The sequence below is a fragment of the Carassius gibelio genome, chromosome B16 (genome assembly GCF_023724105.1).
Source record: "Carassius gibelio isolate Cgi1373 ecotype wild population from Czech Republic chromosome B16, carGib1.2-hapl.c, whole genome shotgun sequence".
NCBI lineage: Eukaryota > Metazoa > Chordata > Actinopteri > Cypriniformes > Cyprinidae > Carassius > Carassius gibelio.
Window position 1 is genome coordinate 29,402,159 of NC_068411.1, and position 27,577 is coordinate 29,429,735.

The 27,577-nt window shown below is 35.1% G+C and overlaps 1 protein-coding gene across 1 annotated transcript; it reads left to right on the top strand.

Moving 5' to 3' along the window:
- Positions 1-1,382: 1,382 nt before the first annotated feature.
- On the top strand, positions 1,383-26,566 carry ube2e2 (ubiquitin-conjugating enzyme E2E 2). Its single transcript, XM_052579034.1, has 6 exons — positions 1,383-1,568; positions 4,751-4,933; positions 9,538-9,588; positions 23,930-24,062; positions 24,435-24,582; positions 25,825-26,566. The coding sequence occupies exons 2-6, from the start codon at positions 4,758-4,760 to the stop codon at positions 25,920-25,922; spliced, it is 606 nt and encodes a 201-aa protein (XP_052434994.1). The 5' UTR covers positions 1,383-1,568; positions 4,751-4,757; the 3' UTR covers positions 25,923-26,566.
- Positions 26,567-27,577: the final 1,011 nt, after the last annotated feature.

Below are 27,577 nucleotides of genomic sequence, written 5' to 3' on the forward strand. Positions count from 1 at the left end.
CAACAGTGAAACGAAATGGACAGATTAAGAGACATAAAACAAGAGACAGTAATGAAAAAGTGTTAGTGATCAGTATTTTTCATAGTAAATCCTCATCATTGGTGAAATTACACCCCACAGCATTGAGCCTAATGGAGAAATTTAAATGCAGAGATATCATAGACTTGTTTTCAGACCAAAATATAATTGGACAAATAGATTAATAATACAATGAATGAACCCTCTAATTCAACCCCTAAATTATTTATTTATTTTAGATGATCATTTTAAATAAATTATAATGTATCGTTGTTGCTGTTTAAAGAAAACTTAAATGTGACAAAAGAATACATAAAAATATTAAAGACAAAAATGCAGAAAGTGTAATGTTGTCCTGTTACCATTATCGAGGAAACTATATTTATATTTATTATATGTATTTATAAATATATCATAAATTATTTTCAAATATCAAATTACATTAAAATATTTGTATGATTTTTTATATTTAATATTTATTATAATATAGTAACATTAGTAATGCATATTTATGTACTTTTCTAAAAAATTTAATAAAAGTATTAACAAGTGTAACGTATATTTTATATCACCTTTATCATGAAAACTATATTTATATTTAAATATAAATTATATTTATATATAAAATTATTTTTCATTATTTATATTTAATATTTATTTTAATACTAGTAACATTATTAATATATGATATTTACTAATTAATTTTAAGTAAAACCATAGTAAATTAAAATGAGATCTCCTTCAAACTGATTTGTTTATTTAGTGGTTAATATCAAGTTAGTGTAGTTTTATTACTGTATCTGATATTTTGGTGGACGTTACAATAGTACGTTTTTGTCAAAATTCAAGATTTGATTTTTTATAGTTTCATTAAGTTAATTAGGCCCTTTATGCCTCGTCTTTATTAGGGGTATATTATTAAATGTGACCCTGGAGCACAAAATCAGTCTTAAGTCACTGGGGTATATCTGTATCAATAGCCAACAATATATTGTTGTATACAGTACATACATATACAATACATAAATACAGATTTTTTTTTAATGCCAAAAATCATTAGGATATTAAATAAAGATCACGTTCCTACTCAAAACTTAATTTTTGATTAATAATATGCAATGCTAACATCTTCATTTGGACAACTTTAAACGCGATTTTCTCAATATTGTACACCCTCAGATTACAGATTTTCATACAGTTGTATCTCAGACAAATATTGTCCGATCCTAACGATCTTTATTTCAGAAAAACGACTCATAAGACTGGTTTTGTGGTCATATGTGTGAGGAAACGTTGCAACAAACCTGTCCCCTCAAGCGCATCGAAACAAATTAACGCTCGCGCACGTAGGCGAGCGCGCCGCGCGTGCACGGCCGAGGCGGGAGCGCGCACAGAGGCGGTCCGGCTGCTTCAGTTTCTGTAATCGCTTTTTTTCTGCAAGCTTCAGTTAAATAGCGACGAGACGGGAACGAGCGGACGGCCCGACTCCGACTACACGGTATCATCCAGGAAAAGCGAACCGGGACTCCACATCGAGGGCCGCTCGCCAGGTAAATACCCTCGCGTGAAAAAGTCGTTAAATGTCCCGCGAAAGTGCTTGTTTTTGCCCCTCAGTGTGCGGGGATGTGCGGGACCAGCCTTCTCCTTTGTGCCGAGCCCGTCGCTCATCGTGGTCATCAGGGGCGAATCATCGCGTGGTTTTCGCCGCGTTGGGAGAATATCGCGGCGGAAGCTCGATGGGACTCGACGGTCGCGTTTGTTCGGCATATTTAGTGCGGGATCCCGAAGCGCTCGCGGCCTCCCGCATAAACAGACGCTCCTCAATCGCGCGCACGCAGCTGCAGGGTTTCTGCGTCTGACAGCCAGGTGCTTCTATGATTGCCTACAGTGCCCTTCACGCTGTAGTATACACTAGATATTTCCTGCCAGACAGCACCTCTGTGTGCTTCAGATGGAGAAAACCCTCGATATTGTGGTGACACCGTTTTGGGGTGTTCTGTTGACTGCATTTGTATCATTCTGAGTTCAAATATAGGCTACACTCCTAAAGCTGGTATCCTTATTACTCATTCACTACACTAAAATAGTGCCTTTATAGTGAATGTGTACTTAGGGAATCAAATATTCCCTAAAAGGTGCATAATTTGGCACCTTTATGGGTGCAGGGTTTTTTTTACAGAAAAATGATGCATATTATGCTCAAAAAAGTTCATTTTGTGGACCTAAAATAGTGTATTATGTACTGTTGTGTTATCGGTTTGCATTACTGTATTATTTGTTCAAATCGAAAATGTAAAAATACGCCCCTGAATAGGTATTTTGTGCATGCATGATATCCTATTTATACTGTATATGTATAAAAGGTACACACAGACACACACACACCTGTTTTTTGTTTTGTGTAGAAATGTTGTGTAGAGAGAGAGCATGTGAAACAAAAAAAGGAATGAGATATCTGTGTTCCTGTGGCTCAGTGGTAGAGCATTACATTAGCAGCGCAAAAGCTTGTGGGTTCGATTCCCGAACACATGTTAGGTAAAAAATGTTAGCCTGAATGCACTGTAAGTTGCTTTGGAAGCGTTTGCTAAATGCCTACATTTAAATGCATACATCTCTACAACCAAGGTTTATGGTATGTGGGTCATTATTCTGCTTTATGGTGTGTGTATATTAAAGGGCTGAATTGGTTTTCTTGCACAACGGTCAAGTTTGTGTGGGCCGCGAGAGGTTAAGCCTTTTAATTTCAGTCCAGATCTCAAGCATTAAGATACATTACCTCTGAATGAGTGAACGAGGGACTAAAGGTCGCTAAACAGAACCCGAGACTCACACATTAATGTGATTTATCAGTGACTGGGAAGAAGCATGATCTATTTGAAGCAGGACCGTTAACTTACAGTGTTGTGTCTAAAAAAAAAAAACGAAGCACACCGACTGCATTTGGACTTGGAGCCATTAACTCACTGGTGCATGTGCGCTGCAATTGAAATGTTTTATGACTCATTTCCTACATTATCACAAAACGAGTTGACCCGTAAAATCCGCTCTCTGAAGTGTTAATACCTTCCTGTTGGTGTATCTGTGATCATTTACGACTTGGATCTGAAAAAGAGGTGACCTAATGCAGACTTGGGCAACTTTAAAGCGAGGTCTCTTCTCAGTATGCATCTGTGCTCTCTCAACATCATGCATCTTTTATCTTGGTTTAAATGCTGAGCTGAGAGCACCGGTTCCATAGGTATTTATTAGCTAGACTCATGTGGCTTTTAAAGCCTGTGATCAGAGGGTTTTCCTCACCGCCGCATCTCCTGTTACATCAGAAAGAATTTCGGCTTGTCGTCTGAGGAGAGCAGCAGCACCCTCGCAGATCAGATAAACATCTAAATCATGATTTGACGGTGATCAAACGTCTGGGAGAAATTCTAGAGTATTACTTCATTTCAGTCTATTTCCTGTGACCATACAGGAAGTGCCTGCTTGAAAGTCCTCCTGAATAAAAAGTGGGGCCACGTTATGATGATGAACGCCTTAATCTAGCTAAAAGGATGCAAGTCCGCATATAATTGTGTTTGTAAGACCTTCAACTTTATAATTAGACATGCAAAATTAAAATTCAATGAGAAAAAACATGATTTAATCCATTGGGAATTATGAAAAGTGACTGATGCATATGATGAATGAACGTGACAGTTGCATAGAAATGCTTCATATTATTGTTATTGGAATAATGTGTGCAATAAGACCAGAGATGTGCATTAAAGTAAATGGGGTCATTTTTTATCACTTGTTGAGTTGATCCATAAAACAAAAAACTAAAATCTAAATCTTTTACACCAAAAACAAATCGGTTCATTCTTTAAGCATTATAGGTTATACTGTATATCATATGCATAGAAATTATAATTAGATGAGGTTATGTATAGTTATACTATGTGTTATATGCTCCATATGTGTTATTTTTGGATGAAAATTCATGCACGTAAGCATGGGTTTATAAGTCTGAATTTTTTTATGCATATGCAAAAATATTTATTTTGTGTGTACACACACTTTTGGGATGAAATCTAGGCAAAGTTTTATATGAAACACCCCAGAATTCTGAATTTTAAAAAGTTAATTCATCCTAAAGATGTGTGTACATGCACAGAAGGCAGATTTTGCATTTGCACAAAATGTCACTTATAAAACCATGCAAATGTTCATGCATTCCCACGACTTCCCCCAAAATTTCCATATAAAAACATAATTGGTTTTACAAATGCATTTGCATTTTTTGCATACACATACCTTTAGGTTGCAATGTTTTACACGTGAGGCCCCAGAAATGTTCTTTGTAAATTGTTTGTAAAACTACCATTGCATAAATGGTTGCACTGAAATAAACGTGACATGTTTTTATGGATGATTTAAATCGAAATGTGTTGTTTTTGTTCATACTTTAGGAAATTAGTTTGTGAGATTGTTTTGAGAAATAAAAAAGCTGTTGTATGCAATCCTAGAAAAGCTGTTTGTTAATTACAGCTCAATGTTCAGAGCAAAAAATGAGCATTTTAAAGTAAAAAACCTCTTGTTGAAAGTTAATCCGATTCCTCTGGCTTCTATTCCAGTTAGAAATCACCGTTTTATTCGTCTTAATTCAGCGCAGCTGGAATTAAAACAACTAGTGACTTCACACCCCAGTGACTTCATCAGTCTGCTAATGTAACTGTGTGTGAATCCTGTTGTTTTCCAGGGCCAAGATGTCTAGTGAGGTGCAGAGACCAGATGATAGCCCCAGCACAAGCGGAGGGAGTTCAGACATCGAGCAGCGGGAGACAGCACCTCCTCAGCAGGACCGGGATCTGGTTGCACCCAAGAAGAAAGAGACCAAGATCTCCAGTAAAACCGCGGCCAAACTCTCCACCAGTGCCAAGAGGTAACGCTCCGGCTGTTTGCTTTTCAACAAATCTGCTTTAATGGTGCTCAAATTGGTGTTTTGGACATTATTGGAAATGTATTGACACTAATGTCTTATTGGTGCTTTGAAGCTGACTGGATTTGAATTGAGATTCACCCAGCAGAAGCAAAATAGTCTTTCACACACAAATAAGCAATTGAAATTAATCCTTAACTATATGTAATGTAGTAAGGGGGGTTTCCCTACAGTGGTTTGAGCTGTACATAGGATTTCCCACGTACTAAAGAAATGTTATCAGCATGATGGTATAAAACCGTACATTTCTAGTCTGTTACCACCCGCTGCCACTTAAACCAACGACGGAAATAAGCGCAGTTACAATAGCTAAATATGTAGGAGAGCATTGCTATTAAGTGACTACGTATATTGTATTGCAATAGGTAGCTTTACAGAGTTAATATTGAATCAAGATTAGTTAAATGGCCATTTTGGGACAGGAAAACAGAAGTTTTTGATCATTTTGACCATACAACATTATTAACGTGAGCCAGGATTTAATGTTGTCTGGTTTTGTTCCTTTTTTCTAAGTCGCTATGGATTAAACCCTTGTTTTTGTTATTATTTAATATAAAAGCATCTGCTAACTGAATAAATGTCATTTAATATAATTGATAAATAATGGGTTCTTGACATGACATTAAGCAGCAAAAATTAAGATTGAAGGTCCAACAATATCTACATTACTAAGATGAATCTATATTAAGTTAGTTTGGTTTTGTTCATGGTTTTGTCGCTCTTGTGTCACACAACCTGTCCATCTCGGCATTGCTATAATTTGGCTAATTTCTATCAATTGATGGATGGATTTGTGCCAGATTACCTGCTGATTTGATTCAAAGCCATGGCTTTTGTTAGTTGTTTTTCTTCCTTTTTAATAGTTGACAAGTTTATGTATATTACTAGCCTAACAATGCATGATTATATGGTTAGTCTTCCCTTTTCGAAAATAAAAATGTTATTGAATTGTGCTGGTTTAAGTTCTTTTGGGAAGTTCTGTTACTCTGCAAACAGTGAATCCCTGAATTTATTTTCGACTGTCCATCCAAAGCAAACTTCAGAAACCTGATAGAGGTTTTTAAATTGCTCTTTTATACCATTTTATCTTGTTTCTTGCAATGAAAATACCCCAGGGAATCTGGCATGGCGTTAAAGTACAAGCCAACCAACCCTGTTAAAAAAAGATAAGATGCACTGGTCTGTGTTATAAGAAAATTCCCTTTGCAGACCATGTAAAAACCTCTCAGTGTCAAAGCTTTCAACTTGCAAACTAAATCTAGGTTTGCATGCTTTAACACCGGAGGGATCTGTGCAGTCGTTCTGAAGGATGAATGAACGCTACATTTGTTTGCAGATGATTGGAGCACGCTGAAGTTTGCTTCTCTGTTGTTCTACATGCTGTATCACAATCGTTCTGTGAACAGGCCTCGCTGGCAACGCTGTAGTTTCTCTGAAGGCCTGACTGCAGTACGATGGCATTATGTAATCAGTTGAGCAAAGCTTTGCCTGGGACACAGTGCTTGTTATAACAGTGACTGCAGCATCCTCTTCCGTCTGCTTTCCACTGCATATCAACAACCCAACTAGACATGTTCATTTCGGTTCATTTTCCAGACTCACAACTAGGGTTGGGAATCGTTCGCAAATTTCAGATTACAGTTCCATTCAAAACATTTAAACAGCTATTTAAAAAAATTAAAATTGTTGCAAGGAAAAATGCACAATACTGAACTCTCAGTCCTCGATACTCTTTATTACTTACTGTCAATTTGACACACTGTTTTCCTAATTAATGTTGTTCAGTTGCTTTGACACAATCTTTTAAGCGCTATATAAGTAAAGGTGACTTGACTTAAAGGTTGGCAATGTCAAAATTCAACAGATATTACAGTATACACATTTTCTGGTTCTGATTCCAGTTTCATTTAAATGAACTATTATTATGTTTTTCACTATTTGACCTTCACTGAATGCAGTGTTGCTTCAAAGTTGATGTTTTTTACACTATCAATAACATTTAGCTTTTCAAGCAGGAATAAGCTGGTTGGCCAAATATTCCCCTAAGGACTGAGACACTTGTTCATTTCCCTAAATAAATCAACTATAATCTGTTATACTTAACCATGTATACACACGCTCTCCATAAAGCCCCTATTTTACAAATAATAATGCAGTCAGGAGATGGTGTGATGCAATGAGTGGTTTCCACATTTTTAAACATTTTAAAATGCATGAAAATAAGTGAGCGAGTGTGCATACAGTCGTGGAAAACACATGTTCGAACTTCAGCGGTTAAAGACGGAAAAGTCTGAAGAAAGTCAGTGCATCACTGGAAACGATGTGCTCAGTAATCAGAGGCAGCACCTTTTTTACTTTCGGTAAACGGTTAATATGAGCATCCCTAAAGAGGCCGATCTAGGATGAGGATGGTTTTTGTCTGTGCTTGATGTTACTCCATTCGAGAACCCTCAAGGTTTAGACGTCAACATCGAAAGTGTTTGTTCATGAAAGAAAACGGCGTTGATGTTTTGGGCCTCCAAATGAAAACCATTAGCTTGTGCATTTTTACTAGCAACGGATTCGGCTAAATGATCGTGGTCTGTTTGTTAAAGTAACGGTAATCCCAAAACTGTGAACTATTCACTTACAGTACGCTCATGTCGTTCCAAATCCAAACTCACATGCTGTTGTTTTTTCTGTGAAAAGGGGAGTCTTTATGCAATTAAGGATGCTAACGTTTGCTAATTCTTTGGAAGACATAATGAACAATGTTAAAAACAATTACAGTTTTCAGATTATGCCATAAATTCAGATTTTATCCAGAACATACAAATAATTTGTATACTATACTATTGTTATTATTATTTTAAAAACATTAAAAGTAACTGTTTTTATAGCTTTATATTACAATACATAATTTGTTTATTTTGCAAAAATTATATTTAGTATTTATTAAATAATTTGCATACATTATATCATTTTTATTTAACTCTAATAATGCTAGGAAAATTATTATTATTATTATTATTATTATTATGAAAGAAAAATTATAATTTGTTCTTTTGTAATTTATTAATATAATATAATTTTTTACTAATATTATATAAAATATTTTTAAAATTTGTTTATTCCAAGCCTAATTTTAAAGTAGATGTACTGCAGTTACAATTGATATTTATGCATGAAGAGCAATTACTTTTATGTCATAAATCAATTTCTCTTCTGAACAGCTTACTCTTTTCAGTGATCTAGTGCGGCTTAAACAGCCACAAATAGCGACCCACTACTCAAGGTTGATGTTTTGATGATGAATGGTTTCCTGTTGTAGCCGACTGTCGAGGGAAACGTGTTTAAATAACAGGCTTGATGGTCGCAGTTACTGTGTGTGTGAGTCACTTTGCTTGAAAATGGAAAAACCGCTTGAATCCACATCCGCTTGGACCTCTGAGATAACAACAGGTATCGCTCGCAGAAGATGCCAGGGATGTTCAGACTTGTAGTGCAGTGACACATAAATAAATATACGTTTTGAAAATGGTGAAATCTATTAGATCACCACCTACGCGCGGAAAAGCTACATTTAAATGCATTTTAAAAATGTTTTACAGGAAATTGTGATTTTCAGTTTGACAGCTATGAATGAGAAACATGACTGGTTTATCCTGCTTGGTGTGAGGCATCTCTTTAAAATTGATTTCATACAATGAGTCATTATGCAATTGTAGATGCTAATGATTGTTAATTCTGAGGAAGAATGAACAATCATAAAAAAACTCCAATTATGCAATAAATTTAGATTACAATTTATTTACAAATAAAGTTACAAAACATTAAAAATACAATTCATTTATATTATTATTATTATTTTTATTATTATTATAGATAGAATCCAGTTTTTGTTTAATAATTATTGTCCTACTTTGAATATTGATGCTTATTAATAATAATTAAAATATTTGTATTTAATAATAAAAAATCATCATCGTTTGTAATTTGCTTAAAAGTTTCAGCTAAATGTAAATTATTATAATAAAAATGCTTCCCTTTTTATTATTATTTTTAAATAATATTGAATTACTTTAATATTAAACTGTTATTGGTCATTATTATTATTATTATTATTATTATTATTATTATTATTATTATTATTATTGATGCTTTATTTATAAAAACAATTTATTAATAATAAATAGTCATCATCATTTGTAAGTTGCTTAAGAGTCTGCTAAATAAATGTAAATTATTGTAATAAAAATCCTTTAATTGTATTATTTTGTGTGTGTGTGTAATACATATATACGTGTGTGTGTGTATGTATGTAATTGTCACTCACATAAATAACCAACCTGAGTGTGTACAGAATAATATTTAAGCATTCAACCATATTTAACATCTGCATGTACTTTTCTTTTTAAATTAAAATTTTAATTAAATGTATGCATTTAGCAGACGCTTTTATCCAAAGCGACTTAGAGTACATTCAGGCTATCAATTTTTACTTATTGTGTGTTTTTAAATGAACAATCTCTGCTGAATTAATAAATCAATATGTTCTTGTGTTGCAGGATTCAGAAGGAGCTTGCAGAAATCACACTTGACCCTCCACCGAACTGCAGGTAAGCGTCTGCTGCTTGTAAACGTGCTGCTCTTTGTGTTGGCCTGCGCCGGGAGAGAGAGAGAGATAATGGGCGAGAGAGGATAATGGTTATTGTGTGTTGATGAGGCTGTCAGGCGGGCGAGTGAGAAAAGGGATGAGTGGCTCCCCGGGGCCCAGCGAGGAAAACCAGACCTTAATAAAGCACATAACTGGAACTGACACTGTCACTGATTGCCCTCATGTTTGTATCAGGAGAATAATTACCCACTAGCCCTTGTGTTTAGATGCATTTCAGAGCGATCCTGAGCGTCACGTGAGAGAGATGAGATAATATGGTTGTAAATAGCAGATGTATTTGGATTAAGAACTAATCACCACTACGATGCTGCGTGTTTGTGAGTGAAAATCCAGAGCATTGACATATTAATGCTGAGGTGGTGTTTTTAATGAGTGATATCTAGCAAGCTAGATACAGTTTAATGAAAAATACAATTTAATGTAATCAAAAAAGATAGACTGATTCATATAATCACTTCATTTAATAATTTGTTAATAATACTGTTATTAATTTTTTTATTATTATTATATATACACACACACACATATATATTTATTATTATTATAATTATTATTATTTTTCTTTACATTTATCTGTATTCCTAATCCCATATTTTAAACCGGTTTACTAAAATTATGTAATGAAAAATAAAATTATATATTTTTATACATCCACAGGCAGTTATTTGTTTGGTGTCATTAATTCAGTTATTTTTACTTTCTATAATAATAATAATAATTATTATTATTATTATTATTATTATTATTATTGGTGTCATTTAATATTTATGTTTTAGTTAAGTTTTTTTTTTTATTCTTTTTTTTTTATCTTTTTTATGTATTTTTGTTCATTATTTTAATTTTAAAAAAGCATTTTTAATATTTTTAAATCATCTGGATTCCCAACCCCTTTTTAAAAACATTATTATTAGGGATGCACCGAAATGAAAATTCTTGGCCGAAACCGAAAAAGACAAAACCAAGGCCGAAAACCGAAACCAAAACACCGAAAGAAATTATGCCAATTATTAGTACCATTGCATTTATTGCTATGACCGTGTACTAACTTTACTAAAATTAAGACATTGCAATTGCATAAATTAATATTAAAGTTTCAAAGATAATTACAATTACATAACTAATTAAAAAAAAAAAAACATAAAAATACATAATTACAAATGATGCAAATATTTATTAAGCACATTGCAACAATGCACAGTATAAAATAAAATTCAAACTAAAAATGTATCCCACTCATGTGTATATTTAATAATAATGTACAGGCCTACTGGCCTGCAGAAAGGTTTTAAAATGAACCGTTCTCTCATAAAAACAAAGTGCATTTAGGTGAAGTGCATTTGAAATTTTTCTCTGTAGGACTAGAAAGTGCATTACTTCTCCAGTTGGCAAGACTGTTATCACTTCTGGGGATGGGGACTTCAGACAGATAACCATCTAGCTGTTGAGCAGTTGAGCTTGTCATCTGCCTGACATTTGAGAAATATTTGAGAGAGTGTATTTAAATAGGGCCAGGGCATAAATAAACATTTTTATCAAATTAAAGCAGAAATCTAGCATAAAATCTAGCATAAATATGGCTACAATCTGATATTATGTATATGTGTGTGTGTGTGTGTGTGTGTGTGTGTGTGTGTGTATATATATAGTAGCCTAAAGAACAAAATAGCCAACGTATTATTATTATTTGAGGCACTTTCTTGCAGAATTTCACTGAACATATCAGACAACGAGGGTGCATGCCACTCATCTGGTGCAGAGACCAGTCTTTTTTCTGCGCTCTGATCTGTCTCCTGCGCTTGGCGCTTCTCCGTCTCCACGCGGGTTCTCCGCATCCAGCGCGGCCTGGATCATTTCTCGTGCGCGCTGCCTTATTTCCGCATCCAAGTAATGGTCTTTATAACGCGGATCAAGCACATTCGCGATGAAGTGCAGAGGATCCGACAAGATCTCAGTGAGACGTGTGCTAACAGACTCTATAAGACTGTACTTTTCTTTGTTTTCACTTCGTGGTCCATCTTAATCTCTTTGTTAGGAGACGTTTTAGTGCTGCGAATAAAGGAATACGAAGAGAGGGAATGTTCTCACTGGTGTTAAGTGAATGTCGCGGGGAGCTCGTGGTCTGCGCTATGCTGGTGCACGTGCAGGTCGCGGTTTCTGTTTGCGTCATCACAACATTTCGGCTGTGTTGTTTCGGTGATAAAAGTCTATTTTTCGGTGGCTGAAATGTCGGTGCATCCCTAATTATTATTATTATTATTATTATTATTATTATTATTATTATTATTATTATTACTATATTGGCATTTATACATCCTCAGGCAGTTGTTTCTTAAGTTGTGTGACATTTCATCATTTAAGTTATTTCCTACTCTTATTGTTGTAATATTTCTCAAATATTGATAAAAGAGACTGCCCACTCTCCATAGGCAGCTGTTAGTAGATTTATCTCCCAGTTTTATCGTCTGTGGTCTGTAATAGCACATCATTCATGATCTGAACACAAACTCTGTGTGAGTTTCACTCCGAAGTGCCACTGTATCTATTTACATTATCCAACGATATCCACGTCTTAAAGATAATATCAGCTCTTTCAGAATAAATCCACGTCTTTAACTGGAGATCACTGATAAAGTTGTCATATTCTGCGTTATCACATTCATAGCTCGGAGCAAACCTGCTGAAATCTTCTCTTTTAGGAATTAAAGTGACGGTGAGGGATGTTCTCACAGATCATATCTCATATCGTGGTTTCTTTTTCATCCTCTAACTTCATTCATACCTGTGAAATGTGTCCCTTCTGCCAGACGAATGAATCTCCAGATGCCAGCGTAATAATAAATCACGTTTACTTGGACGCTGATCCCGGTCCCAAAAGAAAGCTGGAGGTGTTCTTTGGATATTTGTGCACAGGTTTTGTGCCTTTGAGTTGAACTGATGGAAATATGGATTTAGTCAACAAAGAGAACAGCAGGCGCAGATCGAGATCTTTTTTTTTCTTTTCTTTTTTTTTTTTCTGGCAGCATATTGTGAGTTTTACGCTGTTGTGGAACCAGCAGCAGTTTCACAGGAAGTGAATGAAGCCGTGAGATCTGGCAACAGCACATGCATTTACTCTGTGTTTTTCAGCAATACTAACTAACAATCACTATTTATTAGTCAGACGTTGTGTACGAGAAGCTACAAAAGACACAGACGCGAGTGGAATGCACAAAACATGAAGTAATTTTTACCTAAATATAATGGGCGATATATTGCGTCACCAAAAATGATGGATGTCATGTATTACATGATAAATCGATATATTAATTATTGCGACAGGCCTAATCTCTTCATCACAGATGCACATACAGTTTGCACAGTTGGTTTAAAATATCATTTTTGGAATTGGCAACACAGGCGTTTTTAACATTTAAATGATTATTTATGGATTAGTTTTTAACTCCTAGCATGAGTTTTGGTTTATAGCACCCACACCTGCATCATCCTCTCTATCTGATCTGTGTGAGATGCTTGCATCAGCAGCTGATGGGGACGTCAGCTCTCGTTCCTCACATTACTGCTGGCTGCTGATTAGCATTAGGAGTCATTTTTCACCTCCTGACCATTAGCTGAGGACGGGAGGATATATGCATATTCATGAGGGGGAATGATCTTGATCATGTGTGTCGATGTCGAAGGCCTCCTCTTAGACCTGAGATAAAAACTGATGCACACAATTCAAATCAAAAGAGGGATATGGTCATGTGTCTCCTAATGACCAGCCAGGTGTGTGTTTTTTTTTGTTTGTTTGTTTGTTTTCAACTAGACACTCTTGGCCTTCACTGGTTTCATTTTCTCCATTTAATTCTATTAAATATAATTCTGTTATTTAAAATGGCCTTTTAACAGGGTTCCCACTGGTCCTTGAAATACTTGAAAGTTTGTGAAAATGAAAAAAAAAAAAAGATTTTGAAAGTGCTTGAATTTATTTTGTTGGTTTTCAGATTTTTTTATTTTTATTAAATTATTCCCTCTGGATCACTTATGTGTTATTTCATCAACCCTTATGCTTATGCATACTAGCTTGCTTGCTTTACGTGCATTTACACGTTATGTTAATCGTTACTGTGATTTTGTTCATTGCCATGAAGTTCACATGTAGTAATAATAATAATAATGATAATAATAATAATGTATTGTCTTGTTTAAGGCTAATTTCATAGTTACCATTGTAAAAATATTAGTAATTTTTTGGGTACTTTTTTTCATTTGTAGTAAAATAATAATAATAGTTGTTGTCGTTGCTATTATTATTATTATTAATACTAATAATACTACTGTTACTATTATAAAATAGTCAAGCTAGTATCATTAATAATAATAATAATAATAATAATAATAATAAAAATACATTAATTTATTTATATTTAATGATTATAATATGTTTATTATTATGTATTAAGTAATTATTTTTCTCTTTGCAAGTGAGATTTATGTTGATTTGATTATTAGCTGTTGTGGACTTTAGTTGAAGGACTATACAATTGGTAAAATAATAAAAGCTATATGTCAAAAACATTTGAAAAGAATCAAAATAATAAAATGTTTCCAAGATAATTTTAGTCTGACACTAAAAAACATTTTTTTTAAATCAGTGCCTAAGACGTAACGGTGGCTGTAGTTGAAGAATGACGCAGCTATGAACTAGTTATGAAGTGTTTTCAGACATGTTGACAGACTCTGATTATTTAGCCTGGTGTGGAAACACTGTTGTTTGATCTGGAGTCGTTTTCAATGCTTGAGTCTTGAAGGTTTGGGACGTCCTGCTGCGCCGCTGCTCGCTGGGATCATGTTTTAACACACCATCAGACTGGAAGTTTAACATTGACCCCCCCTGGCAGTTTTAATAGATTTGCGTGGAAATCAGATTACATGAGCAATCGAAGCGCTAAAAAGGGTCTATCATGGTACTTTTGTGCAACAGAATTCGTCAGCCAGGCAGAATAGACACTTTCAACTGACGTGGAAAATTATATTGTAATAGGATATTCACTTGGGCCTCAATCGAGCAAATATTTCCCTCTCAAGCGCTCGTTTGGGAACTAATTGCTTGCGTATTTGAGCGGGAGATGAGCTAGTGGACGGTATCATATTAAAAGAAGCTGTATCATCAGAGAAAGCACAGACAGACTCGACTCGGCTGCCGTAGCCGTAATTGCTAGCAGGGTATTTCACGGTCAGAGGAAGAGAAGATTGCTTCATTAAGTTCCTGTTCTGATAACCACTGCGGCACTGCATAATAGACCATATTAACTGAATGAATACACAATTACAGAAGAGGACTGCGCAGAAATGCTGAACTCAGTCTCCTTGGATAGAGATGCTGATTATAGAAACCATTTAAAGCAAATGTTCAGTGACAAAAAAATAAACATAATCATTTCCTTAACCTCATGTTGCTCCAATCCAGCATGAGTTTGCTCTCCTCTGTTAAAAGAAACTAAATCCATACGACTGGTGCATTATATTTTTTTAAAGTTTTGTGCAAGGAATAGACTAGAGATGCACCAAATCTTCAGCTGCTAATGGTTTCTGTCCGTTTTAGAAAATAGATCTAAAATATGAAGAGAAACTATACATCTATTGATCCTGATATGGCAGAGTAAATAAATTACAATAAATCGATCGATACAGTAAAATCAAGTACTAATATAAATCAAATAAATTAAGTTAAAAAAAGTCAATAAATCAGTCAAGTAGAATAAATCACATCAAATATCAATCAATAAAGTTAAATCAATCAAATGAAACGTACAAAGTTAAATAAATCAATATGTAAAGTGAAATAATTAATACATAGACAAATTAAAATAAATCAATCAATAAATAAATATGAATGCGTGTCATATTTGGCCAGATCTGATAACAGAAACTTTGACATGCTTTGAAAAGCAGCTTGAATGTGAAGTTACCCAGGTTAAATCATTAGTAATTAAACACTGCCTGATATCTTGCAGGAAAAATCTGGCATTTGTAGTACATAAGGTGCTGTTTTAACACACAAAACAACATATAGTTGTGTGTGAATTTTCCAAGTTACTTTTATAGGATACTAGTTAGGGCTGCACGATATCGGGAAGAAAAAAATGACATTGCGATATTTTATTTTTCTGGGATATATATTGCGATATGAAATCTAATCTAATTTTTTCTTACAAAAAAAAAATGGGGTGAGCAGATTTACATTCTCAGTTTAAATGATTTAAACATCGCCACCATCGTGTCAATTGATTAATATGAGCGAAGGAGAGAGAGCAAAACAGCGCTTGTGTTGTTTGAAGCTCTCTTGCTCTCTCCCGCTCTCTATCACTCGCTCGCCCTCTCTCTCTCTCGCTCTCTCTTGCTCGCTCGCCCTCTCTCTCACTCGCTCGCCCTCTCTCTCTCTAGCTCTCTCTTGCTCGCTCGCTCTCTCACTCACTCGCCCTCTCTCTCTCTCGCTCTCTCTTGCTCGCCCTTTCTCTCACTCGCTCGCCCTTTCTCTCACTTGCTCGCCCTCTCTCTCACTCGCTCTCTCACTCGCTCGCTCTCTCTCACTCGCTCGCTCTCTCTCTCACTCGCTCGCCCTCTCTCTCACTCGCTCGCCCTCTCTCTCTCTCGCTCTCTCTCTCTCGCCCTCTCTCTCACTCGCTCGCTCTCTCTCTCGCTCGCTCTCTCTCTCGCTCGCCCGCTCGCTCGCTCGCTCGCCCTCTCTCTCTCTCGCTCGCTCGCCCTCTCTCTCGCTCGCTCGCTCGCCCTCTCTCTCTCTCTCGCCCTCTCTCTCTCTCGCTCGCTCACTCTCTCTCTCGCTCTCTCTCTCGCGCCGCGCTCTCTCTCTCTCTCTCTTGCGTTCTCTCTCTCTCTCTCTTAGTTATTGAATAACGGATCAACTACGACAGCCTTGATCGCACACCCTGCGATGTGACTATCGTGGATTGAGATTAAGGCTGAACGATTAATTGCATTTGCGATAATATCGCGATATGAGAAAATGCGATTTTCTAATCGCAACGTGCGCGATTTGAGGTGGGCACGTGACGCGAGCGAAAGAGCGGAGAACTCGGCTGCAACAACTTTTCATCCTGTCAGTTCATCTTTAACCTGTAGCGCAATGGCCTCTGCCTCGACGGAACAGTCAGTAACTGACACAGCTGCGACTTTAATCTCAAAGAGGAACAGCACGTCGGTGGTGTGGAACTATTTTGGTTTCAAAAAAGAAGATGCTGCACAGCTTCAGGTGTTATGCAGAGCATGCCGTGCTCCCGTTGCGACTTCACGGGGTAATGCTGTGTTCACACCAAACGCGAATAGAGCGTCAAATTCGCGTCTACCGCGCCTAGTTTGCGGCTTGACCATTTTGAGATCATTCGCTTCATTCGCGCGAGTAATTCGCTTGATTCGCGCGTGAAATTAACTTCACAACAGACGCGAATTCGCGTCATGGGGGGGCTTCTGCCAGCTGAGTCCACGGAGCATTTTCAACCGCCATTTTTATTCGGATAATTTTCAAAATATTACTGTTATTGTGTCATGAAATGTAGTTTTAAACGTATTTCAGGCGAGAATGTAGTTGTTTTAAACTCAAATATGCGGTTTATTTATAATGACAGCGTCTATTTAAAAAATGTGTTTCGCCGATCTCAGAGATGAGCTCCATGCGATCAGCGGGAGCTCCGTCATCATGTATCCGCCGAGAGTAGCCTTTCCTCGGCTAGATTTTCTGACATTTGCCGCTGGCTCTGATGTCTCTCAAGATAAAATATAATTCGTTTGGGGTAAAATGAAACGTTTCTTATCTTTGGCCTTTATTCAATTTATCTATTAATATGTTTTATATATATACATAGGTCCTTTTTATTCCGGTCTCTATAGAAATATGAACTTTTGTCATGTAGCTCCGGTTGACTCCTCACTGACAACATCAGTCGTTCCTCCTTGTTGAATGAGTGGAGAAGGGTATTCCTGCACAACCCGAGACTGCAGGAACATACTGTTGAATGAGTGACTCCTAGCAGGCTCCTGATTGGTTAACGCAGCGCGAATTGACGCCAAAGTTCAAATTTTTCAACTCGGGCGGCAGACGCTAAATGCACAAAAAGCACCATTCGCGCTTAACGCGCGTTTCGCGCGATGCGCTCTATTCGCGCGTCAATTCGCGTCATTCGCGCGAACTAGACGCGCGAATGAGGCGAATTCGCGTCTTCCGCGCCGCGCTTAACGCCCCATTCGCGCCGCGAGACCTCCAGACGCGCGTAAACGCGCCTTTGCATTGACTTAACATTGAAATCATTCGCGCCAGACGCTCTATTCGCGTTTGGTGTGAACACAGCATAACACTACAAACTTGTTTCAGCACTTAAAAAAATACCACAAATCAATGTATGACAGTTGTATGACCAAAATGCCGAGCACCAGTGCGCCAGACAGGCCAAATACCTCAAGACAGGGATCACTGACCGAAATGTTCGAAAGTGTCACTCCGTATGAACGTAATTCAAAACGGCACGGGGAAATCACTCGGGCAATAACCGAGTTCATAGCCAAAGATATGATGCCTCTCAGCACGGTGACCAAGCCTGGATTCGTGGCATTGACATATACGCTTGATAAACGGAACAATATACCCTCCCGTACATACTTCAGTCAGACTGCCATACCGGAGCTGTACAAAAAGTGTAAAGAGAAAGTCGCCGCGGAGGTTAAAACGGTGGAGTTTTTTGCTAGCACTACAGATATGTGGTCAAGCCGCACAGCTGAGCCTTACCAGAGTACCTGTACCTGCCACAAGCGCTCCCTCAGAGCGTCTTTTTAGCACAGGAGGGAATATTGTGACTTGCACTCGCTCATCCTTGAAGCCAGCAAAAGTCAATATTCTGGTTTTCTTAGCAAAAAACCTGTGAGCCACTGAGAACAAAACTGTTGGATCATTATAGCTGGCAGTGCCATACTCGTAGTGAACTTTAGTCTGTGTGGTGTGTTATTGTTGTGTACTTGATAAGTGAGGTTGATCTATTCCAAATTATAATATTCAAATAGTTTTTGTCTAATTTAAAAGTGCATTTCTCAATTTTTTTATTTATAACTTTATTTATTTTGATTTTACTAAATATTTTCAAAGCAAATGCTGTTGCAGTTGTGTGAAATGTTACTGACTTTGGAGCAGTAAGATAATTATTATTTTTAATTATTTTTTTCTTCAGACTGTAAATTTTGCACACAGTGTTTACAAAGTGCGCACACCTTTGTTTAAATTATTGAAATGCACAGTGGCAAAGCCATAGATGTTTCTGTAACGAGCAGTTCAATAAAAATGTCATTTATTTCAAGTCATACATGTTTTAATTTAATTATAACAAATAGGCCCAGCCTATGGGAAAGAACATTTCACACAAAATGCATCTAATATTGTGTTGGTCATATTTAAATAATTCATTACGTTTTGTTGGGGAAAAAAAGAGGATAAAAAAAATCTTTACAAAACAAATCGCATATTAAATCGCAATCGCAATATTGGGGAAAAAAATCGCAATTAGATTATTTTCCCAAATCGTTCAGCCTTAATTGAGATTGAAGAACTACAGAAGGGGGTAAAAAAAAAAAAAAATCTACAAAAAATAAAAACACATTTTTATCTATTCGTCGCACAAAGCTGTAGAATGGATCCAGAAATCTTGAAGAAATCCGAAATCATTTTTCCAATCTCTCAGGTGTGCACTAAACTGCATTGTCTATCGTTATCGACTAGCGTTAACAAGGCTCCTATTTAATAATGTTTTTATCCACTACATTGGTCATAGATTAAACATGTCCGAGCTGGTTTTATAGTTGATTATGTCTGAGCCTGCAGCTTGTGTTTAATCCTGCTCTGACCTTCTGGCTGAATGTGTGTTTGCTAATTAGCTTTGCACATTGACAGATCGCTCAGCCTTGCCTGTAGCCCACACATTAATAATCACACATTGTTCCACATTGCATTTTCTTTTTGCAGTAATTAGATGTTCAGTAATGCAGGGGTACAAAAGCAAATAGAGAATGACAATATGTGGGTTGTTGTCACAGACCATTTAACTTTAAGGTATGGAGGTTTCTTCCCAAACTGGTAGGGATATGTTTTCTACATTTATTTATGCTTTGATTTGAATGAAAACAGATGTCAAATGGATTATTTTACTGATCTTCTTGCCATGTTTCTGGATGTTGATTGTGTTACTTGCATTGCTGTCTATGAGAGGGTCAAAGATCTCTCTGAATGCATCAAAAATATCTGAATTTATGAACGAACAAAGGTCTTACGGGTCTGAAATGACATGAGGGTGAGTAATCAATGACAGAATTGACATTTTGGGGTGGAGTAAACCAAAAGCGAATGGGAATTTCCATTCGGACATCATTAAATCACGTTTCTGTGTCGTAGCTGACTCTAATCTTTTTCAAAAAAGCACAATGGCTATCTCAGATGAAACTGCGTGATTGCATTTAAATTGCATTTAAAAGGAAATCATCTTGATTTTTATATATACAAAGACCGTGTTTGTAATTGTTTTGGAATCATTGAAACATGAAAAACTGATTGACAGAAATGAATCCACTGTAAAGCTGCTTTACAAGTTTAGTCTATCGACTCTTCAGGTAGAGTTCACTCCAAAAATTGTCATTATTTACTGTTGTTTGAGTTGCGAAATATCTTATTTTCTTCTTTTTTGGCAGAAGAGGGTCATACAGGTTTGGAATGAGGGCGCATAAATGATGAAAGCAAATGATTTGAATTTCTGGCTGATATCTTCCATTAATGGGTGAATAATAATCACATTAAAGTCATTGTGATAAAACCATCTCACCTTTCACTCGACCGCAGCACAGAGCACCTGTACTTGAGTGTGTTTTCATGTTCTTCATCTGGATCTCTGACCTTCTGCCGTGAGCCAGAACATCAAACTTTGAAGAGCTTTTAGTGGACTGCATGTCCAGTTCCCCACGAGGAGACGCGAGCTGCGGCTGCAGGGATAAAGAGCTTGTGGTTTGGTGTTTTTCTCGGTCTGTGTGGGGGATGAGCGTGTGTTTGGGAAAAGAGCAGCGATGGTCTGTTGGCTCGAGTGGATGTGAGATCTCGGCAGAATGGTTTTGGCAGTGGATGTGTTTGGCACGGTAAGCGATGGCTGTCCTCTTGTTTGTCAGGTGTGATTTTGAGACGGTCTGAACAAGAATGAGCGCTTCTCTACTGTTGCATCGAGCTCGTAGTATTTCAGCAGTATACGTTTAAAATAATGTGTTTAAAAAATCTATTTCAAGTCAATATAACACTTTAAAATAAATACTTTAAACATTTATACTTTATATACTTTAAATGCTTATGTTTTTTTTTTATATTTCTTACCACTTTGTAGAAAAATATTTTTAAAAATTCTCTAAAATATGCTCTAAATATTTTTTTTATTGATTTCAACATTGATTTCAAATATTTGTATATACATTCACTAAACGTATATATTTCTAAACTATTTTCTTTGCTGGCAAAATACAAAAATTTTAAATATATACTTTTATTTTATTCAATAATAATTTTTTTCAGCATTTAATTTTTAATATACATTGATCATTGAATATATAAATTATATATATATATATATATATATATATATATATATATATATATATATATATATATATATATATATATATATATATATATATATATATATATATATATATATATTATTTTTTTTTTACTAGCTGCAACTATCAAAAATATTGAGCACTGACATGCTGGTTACTTAAAAAAAAAAAATAAGCATCTGACCTTTAATAACAAAATAAGTGGCATGTTATGCTTTTATAATGCTAAAGATCATATTAAACTGCATTTCCCAGAAGGCCAGTGGCACTCTTTAGAGCTCTACAGTCATTAAACATCATCTACTATTTCGGTCTCTGTGAGTCGACCATTACTCATTTTGCATTTCTGCATTTAGCGAATAGTTAATTTTGGAAGTCATCTTTACTTTTAATATATTGCTGTTCGTGCAGCAGGGGTTGTATCACATATAAATGTAAGTGCAATGTCTTTGTGTTGTTTTTCCAGATAAGCGCTAGAATTCAAGGATTTGAAGTGGAGCGCTGAACCAGTGCGTTTTATATTAATGTTTTGGTTTGGATAGTAAGATGAAAGCTCAATAACAAGGTCTGTTAACAGCGCTGGTGATGGTTGGTCGTTGGCATGCACCCAGAGATCTTTGCCCGTCTCATCCGAACAGAGGTTTTGGCCACTGGCACCTGCCGGCAGTTAATAGTCACGACATTGAAAGCAGATGGGCATTTACAGGAAATGACCCGCTCACTAGAAGAACCACAAACCGTCGTTTGAAGCGTGCTTCAGTATGTGTGTCATTCAGAGTTATTAGTGCTTTCTTATTGTTCATGGGCTATTAGTGATTTGAACAAACCCTCAAACCAAAGTATTCAACTTCTTCTGTGCTTTTGGGTCAGTTTTAGAATTTGGTCAGAAAGCAACCACCAAGAACTGAAACGTCTAATGATTTTTGTTTCTAAAACTACCTGATAAGATATTTTTATATATATATTGTTAAACTTAATTACATTTTTTTTTTTTTTCTGTCATGGTAAAAAATGTTCAATTACTATTTCATCTTTGCACGAGTGCAAATGTGATTTGATGCAACAGTTCAGGAAAAAAAAAAAAATATTGTGTTTTTGTTCAGTTTTACCAATGAAAATATTACCTGTAAAGCCACAGCAGATCTGTTGTGTGTCTCTGAACAACACCGCGCTGTTTAGTTTGATTACAGCTGATGTTGAATAAAAATTCACGAGAAAAAGAGCCAGGAGACAGACTAGCATCCACAACACAAGTCCCCAGATCTAGGTTTGTTTGTTTGTTATTATGGGCTGGATCTGCTCCCGGTCTGTTTGTCTGGCACAGATACAGCAGTCGAACGAGTCTTCAGTAAATCTTCAGCATGACACGTATCACAAACCAGCTGGAAGATGTGCTCTGAACGCTCAGCCGTCTGGTTTCGGCAGAATTTACACTTCTTTTATGTATTAATAATGTCACAGTCAGACGGAGGTTTTAAGAAAACTAGAAATTGTTTATTAGATTTTTAAGTGTTTCTTAGTGATCTTCATCACACTAAAATGGCATATTTGAAATATCTAGATTTACTTTAAAAAAAGGTCATTCATCATTTTTTTGGGCCCTATGAATTCAGTTTAATTCTTTCCCAAATTTAATTTTTTTCCATTTTAAATATTTCTGCTTTCCTTTTTTTTTTTTTTTTTACTAGACTCCATTTTTAAGGATTCAATTAAATGTTATTAATCAACAAGCATGTCTAATTAATTGAAATTGTGAAACTTACACAATTTAACAGCAATTTATTAAAAGTTTAACAAAAATTACATTTAATGCCCTATTAAAAAAAGTTTCTCAATATATTTATTTATTTTTAATTCATTGCTTTCCAATGTTTTTCTGGATTCCATTTTAATAGTTTCATTAAACTTACATCAAAAGCATCTCTAAATAATTGATTTTATAAAAAAAAAAAATATATATATATATATATATATATATATATATATATATATATATATATATATATATATATATATATATATTGTGTTTATGTATTTTTTTTTTTTTATTCTTTTCAGAATTTGATTTTTTTTTTTTTTTTTGAATTTTCCAGGAAATAAATTTTTTAGGGGGAAAATATTACCTTAAAATAATGTTATAATGCTACTTTTATTAGTAGTACTATCATTACATTAAGTAATATATTTCTGTCAGTTTCTTTAAGTTAAACCAAAGTTTGCATGCACTTCATGTGTGTAGTAAACAAAACTCCACATTTGTGCCATTCAGAGATATGCACAACATGCAGGATTCATATTTAAATGGTATAAAGACACTAGTCCATATCACATTTTGTTTTTGTTTTAAGTGTACTGACCTGCTTTTGATTCATTCATCCAAAATTTGCCAAATTCCATGACATTCTGCATTATACAGTAAATGTTAATTTGTATGACTGGATTCTGCATAGTGCATTGTATCTTGAGGTGGTTGATGGCAATATCTAAGTCTCCTCTCTTCCAGAGATGGTCAGTGGAGAGCGAGAGCATCTGGTTTTCAGTGATTGGTCTGTTTTAACATGAGGCCAGTGCTGATGTGTCTGCAGAGTCTGGTTTCTTCTTGGTGCTTGACTCCTGATTTAACTTCTCAAATCTCTTCTCTGTTCCACTAACAGCGCCGGTCCCAAAGGAGACAACATCTATGAATGGAGGTCGACTATTTTAGGACCACCGGGCTCTGTGTATGAAGGAGGGGTCTTTTTCCTTGACATTGCGTTTACACCTGACTACCCATTTAAACCACCCAAGGTAAGAGCAAAGACATATCTGAGGCATACGAGAGTTTGCATTCAACTTTCAGAAAAATCTGTCCGTGCCTTAAGGGCCATTTTATTTCGTCTTTGTCCTTTAACACCCCTTCCAGTCTGTCTCTAAAGCCCATGTAAAGCAGGACGTTCATTTAGAAATGTCCTGTAAGCGTTTGTTCTCTGCTGTTGTTCATCTGATAAAAAAAAAAAAAAAAAGTTTGTTCTGACAATGCAACTATTTTTTTTTTTTCCAGTGGTTGAGCTATAATAACCCTAGCTTGCGTTTAGCATGCACGCTCTAATAAATGGTGCACTGATGTTGTAACGAATTGAATCCTCTCAGCCTTCCACTTACTGTCTTGTTCTTTCCCAGGTGACGTTTCGTACGAGGATCTATCACTGTAACATCAACAGTCAGGGTGTGATCTGTCTGGACATCCTGAAGGACAACTGGAGCCCGGCGCTCACCATCTCGAAGGTGCTGCTGTCCATCTGCTCTCTCCTCACAGACTGCAACCCAGGTGAGACTTCTTCTGATCACCTAAAACACATCATCATTCATGTGTGCGGGACCAGTTGCATGCTAAATTTCAGATTTAACATGGGGTTAAGGCTGTATATAATAAATAAAATGAAACTGAATCATGTTATGGCTTAGTGTAAATTGCAAAGGCTGCAATTTAATTAAATATATGCACAGTGTGTTTTTAAAACAGCTGTTGTCAAGCTCCCTGAAGATTTCTGACTAAATGAAGACAGGCGTACATATTAATATTGTAATTTTACAGACGTACTATAAATTATTATATCAATAAAATATTATAAGTATTATTTATTTTACAAAAAAATATATATATATATATATATTTTATATAATGTCTTTGTTTAATTATTATTATTATTATTGTATTATTATATTACTACTTACAATATTAAATAAAATGAAAAATATTACATAACAAAATATTGTAATTTTACTATAAAATAAATATTTTAAAAAATGTATTAGTATTGCAAGTTTACAGCTGTAATATAAAATATTATATAAATAAAATATTAATTTATTTTACAGAAAAAATATAATATTTTATGTAATTTTTTATTATTATTATTATTATTGCATTAATGAAAAAATTACATAACACAAAATATTGTAATTTTACTATAAAATAAAAAATAAATATAATGTGTTATTAGTATTGCAATTTTACAGTTGTATTAAAATATTACATCAATGAAATATAATTATTTATTTACAGAGAAAAGAAATTACAATTACTTATGTAATATGTCATAACATAGAACATTGTAATTTTACTATAAAATATAAAAAACATATAATAATGTATTATTCATGTAATTATGTAATCATAATAATTTATTTAAAATATTGTCCCTTCTAAATAAGTCTTAATATTACAAAATAAAAAAATGTAGGTATTAATAAACTATATAATAATAATAATAACATTAATATAAAACTATTATATTTTTGTTATATAATGACATAATACAGTTTGTGATTCTATAACATTCATAATTTATTATTAATGTTTTTTGGATATACAGTAAAATAGTGTAGTGTAATATTTATTTTGTTTAGCAGTCTTAATAATAATTATTATTATTTATTAATAAGAAAAAGAAAAACTTTTTTTTTTTTTTAACTGTGCAGCTGTAGTTATTATTATTATTAACCACAAGTATGCGCAGTAGTTTATCCCCTAAGCAGATGAAATATGTCTTTATTATTGTGTCCGCAGCGGATCCTCTGGTCGGGAGCATCGCCACACAGTACTTGACCAACAGAACAGAACATGACAGAATAGCTAAACAGTGGACGAAGAGATACGCCACATAAAGCCTGGCTCCCGTCCCGTCCCGTCCTCGACTCAAACACACACTATACCCCCCTCAGCCCTGCTGTGCCTCTACCTCTCTCTCCCCGTCTGCTGAAGCACACTCACCAAGTGCAACAATAGATCTGGCCCTTCTTCCTTCCAACTTCCTGTAGACCTTTCTGTGAAGAAACTCTCCTTTGTTGACTTGAACGCTTCTTTTTATACAAAGAGTAGATTGGGACTTTATTTTCCAATTATCTGAATGTTTGCATTACCTAAGGAGAAAAGGAATACTATTGTTATTATTACTGTCCTTCAACGTAATGTATGTATGTTCTTTCTTTATTCTAAGTGGCATCAGGAACAAATACAGCTTCTGAACTCCTTTGTTTTTCTCATCACTGTGTTGTGCATCTCTTTCTTTTCTCCTCTCTCTCTCTCTTTCTCTTTAATAGAAGTCAGTAAGATTTCCATGCATGTAACCGGATCGTTTTGTTTGTATGTATTTTTTAAAGTCATGGCAGCCACTTGATGATAGGCTTGCTTGTGAATTAAAGATAAAACCATGTGTACATATTGCTACATGCCACCTCTGGCCAGAATGGACTGTTGTGCACTTGCTTCATGAAAAACAGCATTAATAAACACTGTGGCTGAATTGTCATTTCTTGTATGTAACGTTGTATGTTCAGTGCATGTGTTTTTCTCTCGAGTTACGCTTGACTTCCTGTGCATCTGTTACTGGCGCTCTAAACATCAGTCACACTAAACTGCACAATGTTTATTCTTTATTAAAAATTAGGACATGTTTATCATTACTGGCTAATAACTGCGTCTGATATGGCTTTTCGGAAGGGTTTCCAAATTTGACAACAGATGCACAGCAACTCATGCTTGGAAAAACAGTAAATATTGTGTAAAATAACTTTAATTTAAAGTCAGCAGTTCGACTGTATTTGCTGTCTTGTATTATAATTCATATATCCGGCTTTATTTGCCCTGCTCTGTGGATATCAGCATCAGCCAAAACCCATATAGGTTAAGAACTAATTCTTTTTAAAAATTGTCCACTTTTGTTTGATTGTATGCTACATGCTAGTTTACATCTATATGTCATAAATGCAGGGATACAAAAAAAAAAACAGCTAGTGTTTATCTCTTACACTTCAACTTGTTTTATCTAATAAATGTGTCGTGCAAGAGTTCTGGTTATATATTGTAAAAATATGAAAACAGGCGTCAGATCCAGTTCTGCAACAGCATTTTACACATTCTACTATTTACACCAGCTCAAATCATGTTCGGTATATTTTTATGTGGATATATGCAGATTTTTGATTTACTATTGTCATGTGTTTTACTAAGTTTGCTCATTTTTGAGTAAACATATTTGGGCATTTGCAAAGCAGAGAACATGTAGAAGTTCCTTTTATTGTTGTTGTTGTACAGTAAAATATTGCTTTTGTAATTATTTTTTATTTTGTACCAATTTTATAATTTGTAATCAAACATTATTTTTTTTTAATTCAAAAATATTACAAGACATAATAGAAAGTATCAGAACAAACGACGACAACAATAAAAACTGACAGATAGATAGAAAGAAAATATAATATAATAACAGTATTATAATAATAATAGTAGAAGTAATATTCAGTTGTAACATAAATATAAT